The sequence below is a fragment of the Homarus americanus genome, unplaced genomic scaffold, assembly GCF_018991925.1.
Source record: "Homarus americanus isolate GMGI-L3 unplaced genomic scaffold, GMGI_Hamer_2.0 scaffold41282, whole genome shotgun sequence".
In the NCBI taxonomy this organism is placed as follows: Eukaryota; Metazoa; Arthropoda; class Malacostraca; order Decapoda; family Nephropidae; genus Homarus; species Homarus americanus.
In genome coordinates this window covers 104,544-117,500 of record NW_024753338.1, presented here as the reverse complement: position 1 = coordinate 117,500, position 12,957 = coordinate 104,544, and the positions used below count along the sequence as shown (strand labels likewise).

Genomic DNA, 12,957 nt, shown 5'->3' with positions numbered 1-12,957 from the left:
CAAAGTTAAAGTAATTATCATAAAAAATAATAATCTCACGTTATTAATTTAAGGATTTTAATAATTTATTTTTTGCTTAATAATAACAAAATGGACGACGAATTACGTATTATTATTATTATTATTATTATTATTATTATTATTATTATTGTTATTGTTGTTGTTGTTGTTTTTGTTGTTGTTGTTGTTGTTGCATTTAAATTAAGAATAAGAAAACAGTATTTTTTGTTTGAAGAGATGTAAGTCTTAACTTCTTACTTTACAGTTGATGGTGGAGTTATATCTAGTGCAGTGCTTTGAAGATAATAATGTACTTTTGAATGTGTTTACTGAATGACGAAAACAAGAAAAAGTACTGAATGTAGCGTAAGATGAATGAAAAAACAACAATAACAATAACAATAATAACAATAACAACAATTAAACACAAAAACACACGAGAAAAAACACAAAAACACACAAAAACACGAAAAAAAATCGAGAAAAAACACAAAAACACACAAAAACACGAAAAAACACACCACGAAAAACACAAAAAACACAAAAACAAGAACAAACACCAAAACACAGTATAACACAAGGGAAAAAACACGAAAAATACTAAAAAAAACACACGACCCTTCTAAATATATCCAGAAAAACATTGATGAAAAACACGAAACAACAGTTAAGCAGAACACCTCGTTTGCACCTCCGGCCAGCAACGTCGAAACAGCTGACAGGTAGACAGACCCTCGTTGCCCCCATCAGCTGTTTGTCTAGTCAGCTGTTACCCCACTCACCTCATGCCAAGTCAGCTGTTGCTACTCACCCCTAAACAGCTGATCAGACGTCTGGATCCCATTCAGGTGACGGAAGCATTGATAACATCGGCTTAAGTGGAGCTGGGGGTAACTTATGGGAGAGAGAGAGAGAGAGAGAGAGAGAGAGAGAGAGAGAGAGAGACGAAAACAGGGAGAGAGTAGAGAAGAGAGAGAGACGAAAACAGGGAGAGAGTAGAGAAGAGAGAGAGGGGAGAGAGTAGAGAGAGAAGAGAGAGACGAAACTGGGAGAGAGTGAGAGAGAGAGAGAGAGAGAGAGAGAGAGAGAGAGAGAGAGCACAAACCATTAAAAATAGTCACGTTCAGCCAATAATAATTTTACCTGTAGAACAAATATCAACAAACTCTTCTTTAAACATGACATTCCCACGTCACACCTGACCTCTGACCCTATATGAAGATGACCCCGTGAACACTTGACCTTTGACCCAGGTGAACATATCCCTATAGCAATCCAGAACCTCCTAATAGGTGAAGTCAAAATCCAGACACCTGTAGAGTCTGACAGGTGATTGATTAGCCAATTACCTGTTAACAAGAAGTACCCAATCACATATTCACCTCAGCCATTACCTCAAACACCTTTCTCTTTAGTCGCAAAACATCGTACGTTTTTATATTCTTATTTTATATATACGGCAACACACACACAGGTATCCTATAGTCTCAGTGCAATTATGTCGCCATTTTTTAGCCTTAAGTCCGTGTCGTAGCTTCAGTGAGTCTGTTAGATAAGTTAAGGGATGGATTTAACTTAAGGCTCAGAATATTGCCTCAGGTGCTCAACAGGTGTTTTACCGTCACCCATAGACTCCCAGGTGAGAGAGATATTGAGCCTCATTAAGGACGTTCTATGGAGTGTTACCTGCCTGGGGGTAAACAGTGCCGGTGATGGGTGTGGTTAGGTTAGGTTAGGTTAGGTTAGGTTTGGTTAGGTTAGGTTAGGTTAGGTTTGGTTAGGTTAGGTGTTGTATATTGATATCCTTGAAGTATTTTCTTAAACTACCCACATATCCCCACCCTACCCAGGTTAGGTGTTGTATATTGATATCCTTGAAGTATTTTCTTAAACTACCCACATATCCCCACCCTACCCACAACTATCCCCACCGTACCCACAACTATCCCCACCCTACCCACATATCCCCACCCTACCCACAACTATCTCCACCGTACCCACAACTATCCCCACCGTACCCACAACTATCCTTACCGTACCCACAACTATCCTTACCGTACCCACAACTATCCCCACCCTACCCACAACTATCCCCACCCTACCCACAACTATCCCCACCCCACCCACAACTATCCCCACCGTACCCACAACTATCCCCACCCCTACCACACACAACTATCCCCAATCTCTACCACAGCCAACTATCCTCCTAATTCTACCTACAACTATCCCCACTGCACTCACACTATCCACCCTACCACAATAACCATCCCCACCCCTACGTACAACTATCCCTAACCCCTGCCCACAACTATCCCCTGTCTCAAGAACTATCCCAATTCCTACCACACAACTATCCTACTGTACCCAATAACTATCCCCACCCTCCCTTTACCCAAGGCTAACTATCCCCAATTCCCCACCCACAACTATCCCCACCGTACTCACACTATCCCACCCTACCACAACTATCCCCACTGTACCCAATAACCATCCTTATCAAATTCCACAACTATCCCTTAAATCTCTACCCAATAAACTATTATCCCCACCCTACCCACAACTATCCCACCCCTACCCACAACTATCCCCACCGTACCAATAAACTGTCCCACTGTACCCACAACTATCCCCACTGCACCACACTATCCCATCCCACCACACAAATTATCCCACCGTACCCACAACTATCCCCACCCTACTCCACAACTATCCCCACCGTACCAACTGTCCTTACTGTACCCACAACTATCCCCACCGTAATTCACACTATCCCACCCTACCACACAACTATCCCCACCGTACCCATTAAATCATCCCCACCCTACCACACAACTATCCCCACCCCACCAATAACAACTATCCCCACCCCACGTACAACTATCCCCACCCCACCTACAACTATCCCCACCGTGCTCACACTATCCCACCCTACCACACAACTATCCCCACCCTACGTACAACTATCCCAACCCTGCCCACAACTATCCCCATCGTACCCACAACTGTCCTTACCGTACCCACAACTATCCCCACCGTACTCACACTATCCCACCCTACCACACAACTATCCCCACCCTACCTACAACTATCCCACCCAGTAGACTCAGGAAAGCGCGTGCCTACTCGGGAAATGCTAAAGGAAGTGACGAAGCGATTTCTTTACACGATTGTCACTTGGATAAGATCTTTTGGGGAAGGAAGGAGGGAGAGGGAGATGGAAGGAGAGGGAGAGGGAGGAGTGGAAGGGTACAGGACGATGAGAACAGCATTTTCCTCCTCCTGACACAGAAGCAGACTTGATAACAAAGACACAACAACAAGGCACATCACAGCATTTCCCTCTAAATGTTTGTTGTCGCTGTTGGCTGGTTGGATCCATGTAGAAGTCACACGCCAACATCAGTGGAGGTTCTTGTTTTGACTCGGACGTAAACACACACGCAAACACGGAATCAAATAAGTGTTTTACATTCACACAGACACAACATACACGCAAGCACGCAAGAACGCCATCAATAGAAAATTTATCACACACACACACACACACACACACACATTGACTGCCTCGTTGTTGCCTTAGCTGAGGTGTCCCGTGGGGTGGTGAGGTGAGAGTGACGGGGTGCTTGGGGAGATCGTGGGGTGAAACGGGGTTCTATGGGGGTGTGGGGTGAGACTAACGGGGTGCTTGGGGAGATCGTGGGGTGAAACGGGGTGCTATGGGGGTGTGGGGTGAGACTAACGGGGTGCTTGGGGAGATCGTGGGGTGAAACGGGGTGCTATGGGGGTGATGTGGGTGTGGGGTGAGACTGCTATTAACCTACCCAGCATTCTCAATACGGTCAGGCAATAGACAACCTCCCTAGACCAGCGGCAACTAGCATACGGTCGGCGGTGTATACAATAAGACCCTAAAAGTACCCGCTAAAAAAACCCCTTAATGTCACTAAATACGGGACACGGTACAGATGGCCAAGTACCAGAGCTGTACTGTGCAGGTAAACCAATCAGAGAAGTTAACAACCCACTACATAAGCTCACCCACACTAGTAGTTTAGCTCGTTAGTAATAAGGTGATTAGCCCGTTAACTACCTTCTTTCTACTTCTCTCTGACACAAGACTAACCCCTACCCCCGCCCGCTGGTGGACGCTACACACCACAATAGCTCCGGGTCATGTAGTAGGTCAGTCTGGGTCACACAAGGTCACGTGGAAGGATGGGAGATGTGGGTGTGGGAGCCATTGTGTTTCTTTCTTTCTTTCTTTCTTTCTTTCTTTCTTTCTTTCTCTATCTGTCTGTCTGTCTATCTGTCTGTCCGTCTGTCTGTCTGTCTGTCTGTCTGTCTGTCTGTCTGTCTGTCTGTCTGTCTCATTTTTTCTCTTTCTTCTTCTTTCTTTCTCATTTTCTTCTTTCTTCTCTTTTCTTTTTCTTTTTTCTTTTTCTTTTCTTTTCTTTCTTTTCTTTCTTTCTTTCTTTCTTTTCTTTTCTTTTCTTTTCTTTCTTTCTTTCTTTCTTTTCTTTCTTTTCTTTCTTTTTCTTTCTTTCTTTTCTTTCTTTTCTTTTCTTTCTTTCTTTCTTTCTTTCTTTCTTTTCTTTTCTTTTCTTTCTTTTCTTTTTCTTTTTCTTTTCTTTCTTTTCTTTCTTCTTTTTCTTTTCTTTTCTGTCTGTTCGTCTGTCTGTTCGTCTGCCTGTTCGTTCGTCTGTTCGCTGTCTGTTCCGTCTGTCTGTTCGTAGTTCGCCCGTCTGTCTGTCTGTTCGTTCAATTCGTCTGCTCTGTTCGTCTGTTCGTTCGTCTGTTCGTTCGTCTGTCTGTCTGTTCGTTCGTTCGTCTTTGCTGGTTCGGTTCGTTCGTCTGTTCGTTCGTCTGTCTGTCTGGTTCGTCTGTCTGTTCGTCTGTCTATCTGTCTGTCTGTCTATCTGTCTGTCTGTCTGTCTGTCTGTCTGTCTGTCTGTCTGTCTGTCTGTCTGTCTGTCTGTCTCATTTTTTCTCTTTCTTCTTCTTTCTTTCTCATTTTCTTCTTTCTTCTCTTTTCATCTTTATCGGCCTCATCTAATTTTCCTTTCATTTCCAGCATCATTATTATCTATTTCCTCTTATTTTCCTTCTGAAACTTCTTCTGTACTGAAATCCGGAATCTGTAGTTGAACTTGTAATCCTGGACTGAAATCCGTTAACTGTAACTGAACTTGTAATCCTGGACTGAAATCCGCTATCTGTAACTGAACCTGTAATCCTGTACTGAAATCCGCTATCTGTAACTGAACTTGTAATCCTGGACTGAAATAACTGTAACTGAACTTGTAATCCCTGAAAATCCTGTGTAATCCTGACTGAAATCCGCTATCTGTAACTGAACTTGTAATCCTGGACTGAAATCCGCTATCTGTAACTGAACTTGTAATCCTGTACTGAAATCCGCTATCTGTAACTGAACTTGTAATCCTGGACTGAAATCCGTTAACTGTAACTGAACTTGTAATCCTGGACTGAAATCCGCTATCTGTAACTGAACTTGTAATCCTGGACTGAAATCCGTTATCTGTAACTGAACTTGTAATCCTGGACTGAAATCCGTGAACTGTAAACTGAACTTGTAATCCTGGACTGAAATCCGTTATCTGTAACTGAACTTGTAATCCTGGACTGAAATCCGCTATCTGTAACTGAACCTGTAATCCTCTACTGAAATATGTCCGATTTTCATATTTGTTTGTACTTCATCTAAGATTCCGTTTTCTATAGGACTATACATACATGAGGGTAGATTACAGAAAACGGGACAGTAGTTGTTCACAAATTTTACCAATGTAGCTGTGTGTGTGTGTGTGTGTGTGTGTGTGTGTGTGTGTGTGTGTGTGCGTTACGGAGTTTATGTGAGATGTTACAGAGAGAGAGAGAGAGAGAGAGAGAGAGAGAGAGAGAGAGAGAGAGAGAGAGGAAAACATTGTGTCTTTATGCGTTGGTGATGTTGGTGGTGTGTGTGTGACGCAAGGAAGGGTGAGTGGGCGGAGAGGAGGTGGTGGTGGTGGATTGGACAGGTCGGCGCCAGGTAAGGAGCTTCCAAACCACTACTACACCCACCCACTCCTACCACCCATCCACCTACCCACCCCCACCCAGCTCTTCTGCTAACTTCCCACTCCTCACTAGCCACCCCACGCCTGCACCTCCTTCCTCCCTCCCTCTCTCTCCCCCTCTCCCCCTCTCCCCCACACTGACGCCCCACCTCGTGACCTTGGTAAGGTCAGCACCTCCGGGATGCGTCGCGCTGTTCACCAATGCAGCTGGTGGCGTCTGCACCCGGCAGCTGGTCTAGACCCAGCCATCTGGGGGCCTTCACAGTTGGGATTTTACTGATTTCCCCAAATTTTGTCCATCAAGTCGAAGAAACAAACGAAACATTATTAGTTTATTAACATTTAATCCGTTTTAATGAAGGATTTACTACCATATTAATCCGGTATAATTTTTTTTTTAGGAAAGACGAAACGGATGAAACTCTTAACTTAAATTTCAATAATCTATATTTCTCATAAACCATCATTCCTCCTCCATCACCAGGTGTGTTCTCCCGCACGGTACATGTGTGTTCTCCCGCACGGTACAGGTGAGGCAAGAGTACGCCAGGTGGTGCTACCTGGTCTGGAGGCGTACACTTATGGGGTTTGATCAGGTACCGATGTGGTTTCCTCACTGGGGACGAGAAAATGGGATTACCTAGTCAGTTTACACCTGCCAGGACCACGAGTATTGCGTACACACACACACACACACAGGTGGAAGTACGTGGATGACTGCACTGTGGGGGTTTCAATGGACAACACCGCACCAGACTACTCATCGCTACAAGGCACCCTGGACAGGCTACAGGCATGGACTACGGAGAACAAGGTCACCATCAACCACACCAAAAGCGTAGTCATGCACATTGTCATGGTTTTGGGTGGATCGGTGGTGTATGAGTTGATTACATTATATAAAGATAATAATATGTCGTATTTCTTATTTCTTACCGTAGAGTTCGATACCTTCACACTGGTTACTTACAGGAGATTATGGTGTACCTGCGTAGAAGTTCACTCCACCACTCGACATTCCATGATTTATACTTGATAAATGATGATTTAATGAATTCCATTAATTTCCAACATCTATCTCAGTTACTGGTTATACTTTGTCATAACCAATCAGTCATTACCTTTAGTAATAATAAGATAGGATCACAGATACGGGCAGATAATTGCACTTACATTTATTTGTCAAGCTTCCATACAATGATTTACAATTTGCATGGATATATGATTCACTCCCGTTCACGCTGTAATAAAATTAATCTTCTAAAAGAGGGAATTTTCAACTTGGGGACACATTTGTTTACTCTACTGTGGGTATGACTTAACAGAGCCTTAATTCTTCAAGTGATACAGATACTGCCAGCCTGGATTGCTTTTGTTACAACCAGGCTTCATCACAAGAACTTCTTTCCACGGCCATAACAACAAAAAGTACTCTTGGGTTACCACACATAGTCTCGCGTCACTGACAGTCACTGTAGACGGTTGTCGCGGCAAGGAGAACTGGTAAGCGTAACTTGAATTAACCATTTAGGTGCAATAGACCAGCCTGGATTGCTTTTGTCGCAACCAGGCTTCCACACGTGATATTTCCACGGGGATAACAACCTAGGTTAACACGCTTAGTCTCGTGTCGACGACGGTTCACAGGACGGAGTGGCGGTGGAGGACTCTGTGTGGTGTGGTGGACCGCCCCCTTCCAGGAGGGAGAGGATGGAGACGACGTCTAAACTATGCCATGGTCCAGGGGAAACTCCTCAAAATGAGGTATTTGGGTGTGAAGCGATGAACAGTACAACACTGTTTCACTGCCCACCCCCCCTGGCGAGGGCGGCGTCAAGTTCCCACTTAGTATATGGAACATCACACTCATCGTGCTGTTTGCCCAGCATAAAATAAATAAGATTACTTCTCTCTACAGACTTCGCATCAAGGAGTCCCCGAGTCCTAGCTGGTAACATGTCATAGCTAGACACATGAGCCCACTTTGTTATTAGCTCATTCGACTTTTGCAGAGGGTTTGGATGGGAGACGTGTCTACTGTTTTTACCTCTGAATGTGTTTATGTCTTTCCAGGCTTTGCTGAGGGATGTGTGTTGGTTCAGGCTGTTGACATATGTCTCCCATGCATTTTGTCTGAGTTCGTTTACACGTTCCCTGACAGCAGCAAGGGAAGCTTGATACATTTGTAACATTTGAGGTGTTCTAATTTGTCTGTAACCCTTACCCACCCTCCTGACCCTAGCCCTGAGTTTTTTCAGCTCAGGGTCATTATAGCACTGCTGTTGCCTGTTCCCATTATGCTGACCACGTTTTCTCCTTTTTTTGGTGGAATCATTGTTGGTGAAGTATGCATAAGTCCTATCTATCAGATCGTCATGGAAACATTGGTAGTTGTCAGGCTTGTAGTCCTTGTACCAGTCATGGATGAAGTCTATGAACTGGCTTTCATGTTCTTGCTTGACTGTGATTCTACGTCTGTTGAGTTTACCGCCAGTGGGGGTGTCATTGGCTACATGTATACTAGCTTGGATTGGGCTGTGGTCAGACATAAGATCAGTGGCAACATCAGAGCTATGAGTTGTGTATGATAGATTAAAACCAATACACTTGTTTAGACCCCCGCCATAGATGTGTGTTGGTTCATTATTACCTATAATTTGAACATCTTCATATGCGCTGAGAAGTGAGATAAGTCTCCTACCATTGGTGTTAGTGGTGGAGTCACCTAATTTCTTGTGTCTAGTATTCAGGTCACCCATCAGGACAGTGGGCTCAGTGTGTAAAAAGTCTGGGAGATCTGTGTACTGAAGCTGATCTGAGGGAGCATAGGCGTTTAGCACGTTGAGTGTGGAGTTGCCCAGGTGGATAGTGATCCCATGGTACTGAAGGTTGGTAGTCTTTTTGGATACAAGAGGTACATGCGGGAGTGACTTCTTAACATACATCAAACATGTGTGAGTAGAACTAGGATCATAATACACATAATTGGGCAGACTGGGTGGGGGCTTACCATTAGGTGTGAGACACTCCTGCAGACACACAATATCGATGTCCTCAGTCACAACTTTGTGGTGTAGGTCAGGGTATCGTTTTCTAAGGGATGAGATGTTCCAACTCATCACCTTCACCGCTCTGTATCTTTGTCTGGTATTAACACTGGCCATTATGAACTGTTTTGGGAAAGAAGCAAAAGGCACTGCATGATACTGTTTTTTTCTACACTGCCTGTCCCTTCGGCAGGCAGTAGGCCATTTAACCCTTTTGAAACATTTCTGGAGCATGTACGGCTCAACAATTGTTGTATTTCAGTGGCAGACAACAACACACTTTGGTTACACTCGACATCACCACCATTTTCTGTTTGTGTTTGTTTATCTTCACTGGCCATGTCCACAGAGGCATCAGTAGAACTGTTACCAGTATCACTATTTTCCTCTGCGTGGACACTAGTTCCTGGTGGGTCTTGAGTTTCCACATCTGGTACTGACATCTGAATGTCTTCAGTTTGACTGTAATCTTTCTATAGCTGCTGCACTGTGTTGGTGGTGGTCTTCTTCTGGTGTATCACAGAGGCTCCTTAACATATCAGTTTGAGCTGTAAATTGAGCTTTGAGTTCTTTAGTTTCATTTTTCAAATCATTGATCTCTTCACTTTGTGCGTGTTCACGGAGTGTGTTGGCAGCTACCTGTTGTGTCGGTACGTCTGTGTTGCCCCATGCTGATCTTTCGATGACTGCTGGTGATGATCCTGGAGCTTTGGTGTGGAGGGCAGGCCAGGGGTTGGCCGTAGGGAGTACCCTAGTAGCAGTAGTGTTTCTTGAGACCTGCCTGGGTGGCGGGTCTGGGCGCTGAAGGGGCGTAGGAGCTCTAGGACAGTCAGGGTGTCATACAGGAACTCCAACTGTTTTGCGGTTAATACACTTCTGTTGAATGACACCCCCTTGAGCAACTGTATCTCTGCAAGCCTGTGTTGTATGTTGTCTTGAGCAGAGACCACACCACGGCTTAGTCGAGGGGCATAACCGGGCCACATGGCCCCAGTGCTGACAATTGTAACACCTCCGGTTAGGGGGCTGATAGAGAGTTACCTTCAGAGTCCGATAGGCACCACGGACTCGAATGGTCTTGGGTGGGTCTTCCGAGCCAACCCAGTCTGCAATGACTGCATTCTTGCCCCTGAGTCGCTTCGTCCTTCTGATGTAGGGATGAGCTTCTAGTAGTGTAGGGGTCTGGTACTGGTCGAGCCCTATGATTAAGATGGTTTTCTTGCTCGATGGTTGGGATGATTGTTCCATGGTTATTCCCCTTATGCTATTGGTGAGGAGATCCTGTATGACTGCTGGGTCGCTTCTAATCAGAACATGATCTTGTGTACCGACTCTGAACTGAAACTCAGCGTCTGGGTGTTTATCTTTCGCATCGTTCAGCCATCGATACTTGACTTCAGGTGGTGTACCTACAGGGAAGTTTAATCTTACTCTCATGAGGGGTTGAGGTTGTAGTTGATGGTCTCTTAAGTTTTTCTGCCTTTTCGGCCTTCCTCTTGTTCCTGGACTGAACTAGTTGAAAGCCATCCTCTCCATTGGTGTCAAGGTCAACACCATAGTCGCCTGGCTCACTCAGTGCATCAGGAGAGTTAAAGCGAGTAGCTGGGTCTCCAGTCAACTCAGACATGGTGGAGTTACAGGACCATAAGGAAATGCAAAAATGAAAAAAATCAATAGTGAGAAACAATACATATATATATATATATATATATATATATATATATATATATATATATATATATATATATATATATATATATATATATATATATATATATATATATATATATATATATATATATATGTTGTCTTGTCAAAGTAAGAGAAACAATTGAGACCCTGCAATTGTGTGTAAATGAGGCAGAAAGTCAGATTAGCAACCTGGGACTTGGTCACAGCTTTCGTGATGCCATATGGCAGCAGGGTCTACCATTAGACAACACATTATGCTTCCAATATCTTCCCAGGCGGTAGTACCTCCCTGTTTGGTAGCTGCCTACTAACTACTGTAGGTAGCGTCTACCTGCAGCTTATTAAGGTAAGAGGCGTTTAGTATCGTTTCAACAGTGTTCGAATCTCTCAGGTGAGCCGGATCTGTGAGCTGGATTATGGTTGTAGTGGTGTGGTGGCAGGAATGGTGGTAGTAGTGGTGGCAGTGAATGGTAGCAGGTGGTGTGTGCGGAATGGTAAGTAGTAGGTGGTGGTGGTGAGTTATCTCAGTGTCTAACTCTCACAATGATATTGTGTTTCTCTCATTTCCAACCTCACCTTCTCATCTTTCACTTGCCCTTCTTCCCCTTCCTTCCTCCTTCTTTGTTATCATTACATCTCCCGTTCCCTTCCTCATTAGTACACCCTCATGCTCCTCTCCCCTCCCTCCTCCTTCACATCTTCGGCGCCAGACTAATCCCCATTCTCTCTTCCTCCCTTCCTTCTCCTCCCCCACACCTCTCCCTCCTCCTCCTCACCCCTCCCTCTTTCTCCCATTTAACCCTCGGTGCTAAACCACTCTTCCTCCTCCTTCCTTTTCCCACACCCCATACCTCCTCAGAGGTACTAATCAGAGTCAAGCCCCACATCCAAGACCCTAATTGGGTGATTGGGGTAGTTATGACAGTGGCTGGTGATAACATTGGGTGACGAGAGGTGATAGAGAGAGAGAGAGAGAGAGAGAGAGAGAGAGAGAGAGAGAGAGAGAGAGAGAGAGAGAGAGAGAGAGAGAGAGAGCGGGAAATGTATTAATTATAGATGAGACGATATAATTATCATGCCTAATCAATCGATGATAGTGATAGATAATTAATGTGACAACTCTACCAGGTGTGAAGATTATAGTACCTGTGATGACATTGGCCAATAGTTTAGATTGTCAAAAGGAATTATAGACGATATAATTTGATCAATCTACGGTTGTGAATGATTTTAAAACTGGTGATGGAGTTGATGCAGACTTTTGTGTCTAGTTATAGTGTATAATTAAACACACACACACACACACACACACACACACACAGACACACACACACACACACACACACACATACCTATAATCTCATTAAATACAATTATTCATAGGTTAAAGAAGTGAGATTATAATAGTTGTATAATTTTAGCGATCGAGATGATGAAGTGAACCAAGGAGAGAAAATTATAGATTTAAAAAAAAAGACTGAGGTTAACATTATAGGAATTATAGACTTAGATTATTCTGATAATGAAACTCTCTCTCTCTCTTTCTTCCCTCCCTCATCCCCTCATCCCCCTTCTCCCTTACCCCCTGACCCTCCCTCCCTCCTCCCTCACCCCCTCCTGCAGGATCCTTCAGCGTCAACACTCAGGTCCGGAAGTCACTCATAACGCCTACCCGACACCTGTTTGGGGCCTGCACGTGCGAGAAGCTGTGGTGGAGTGGTAGGGCGTGGGGGCGTGTGGCTGTGAGGGAGCATGAGGTTGTTTGGAGGCGTGGGGGCGTGTGGGTATGTGGGTCGCATGAGTATGTTTGGAGGCATGGGAGTGAGTTGGTTTGTGGGTAGGATGTTTGGAAGCGTGTGGGCGTGTGAGGTATAGGAGGTGACGGTGCTGGGAAAAACGAATTAAAAAGAAGTATAGCGGCGTGTGTGGGGCCTAACCTAACCTAACCTAACCTAACCTAACCTAACCTAACCTAACCTTCCCTTGTACTAATATAGCGAAGAGGACCTCATTACAGTGCCAGGTGTGAAGGTGTTATGATAATGAGCTACCTGGAGGAGGCATGTGTGGCTCCCTCTTCCTCCCCCAGCAGGCGAATGTTTGGGATATAAACATGGGCTTGTCCTGTCTCTTTTACC

At 44.5% G+C, this 12,957-nt stretch overlaps 1 protein-coding gene across 1 annotated transcript; it reads left to right on the top strand.

Annotated features, from left to right (window-relative positions):
* Positions 1–1,033: 1,033 nt before the first annotated feature.
* LOC121855336 lies at positions 1,034–2,074 on the top strand (the record flags this gene model as incomplete). The annotated part of the gene is made up of 2 exons (XM_042350231.1): positions 1,034–1,097; positions 1,986–2,074. Coding segments are annotated over 2 exons (153 nt in total), but the record flags the coding sequence as incomplete, so codon positions are not given.
* Between the last annotated feature and the right edge of the window lie 10,883 nt (positions 2,075–12,957).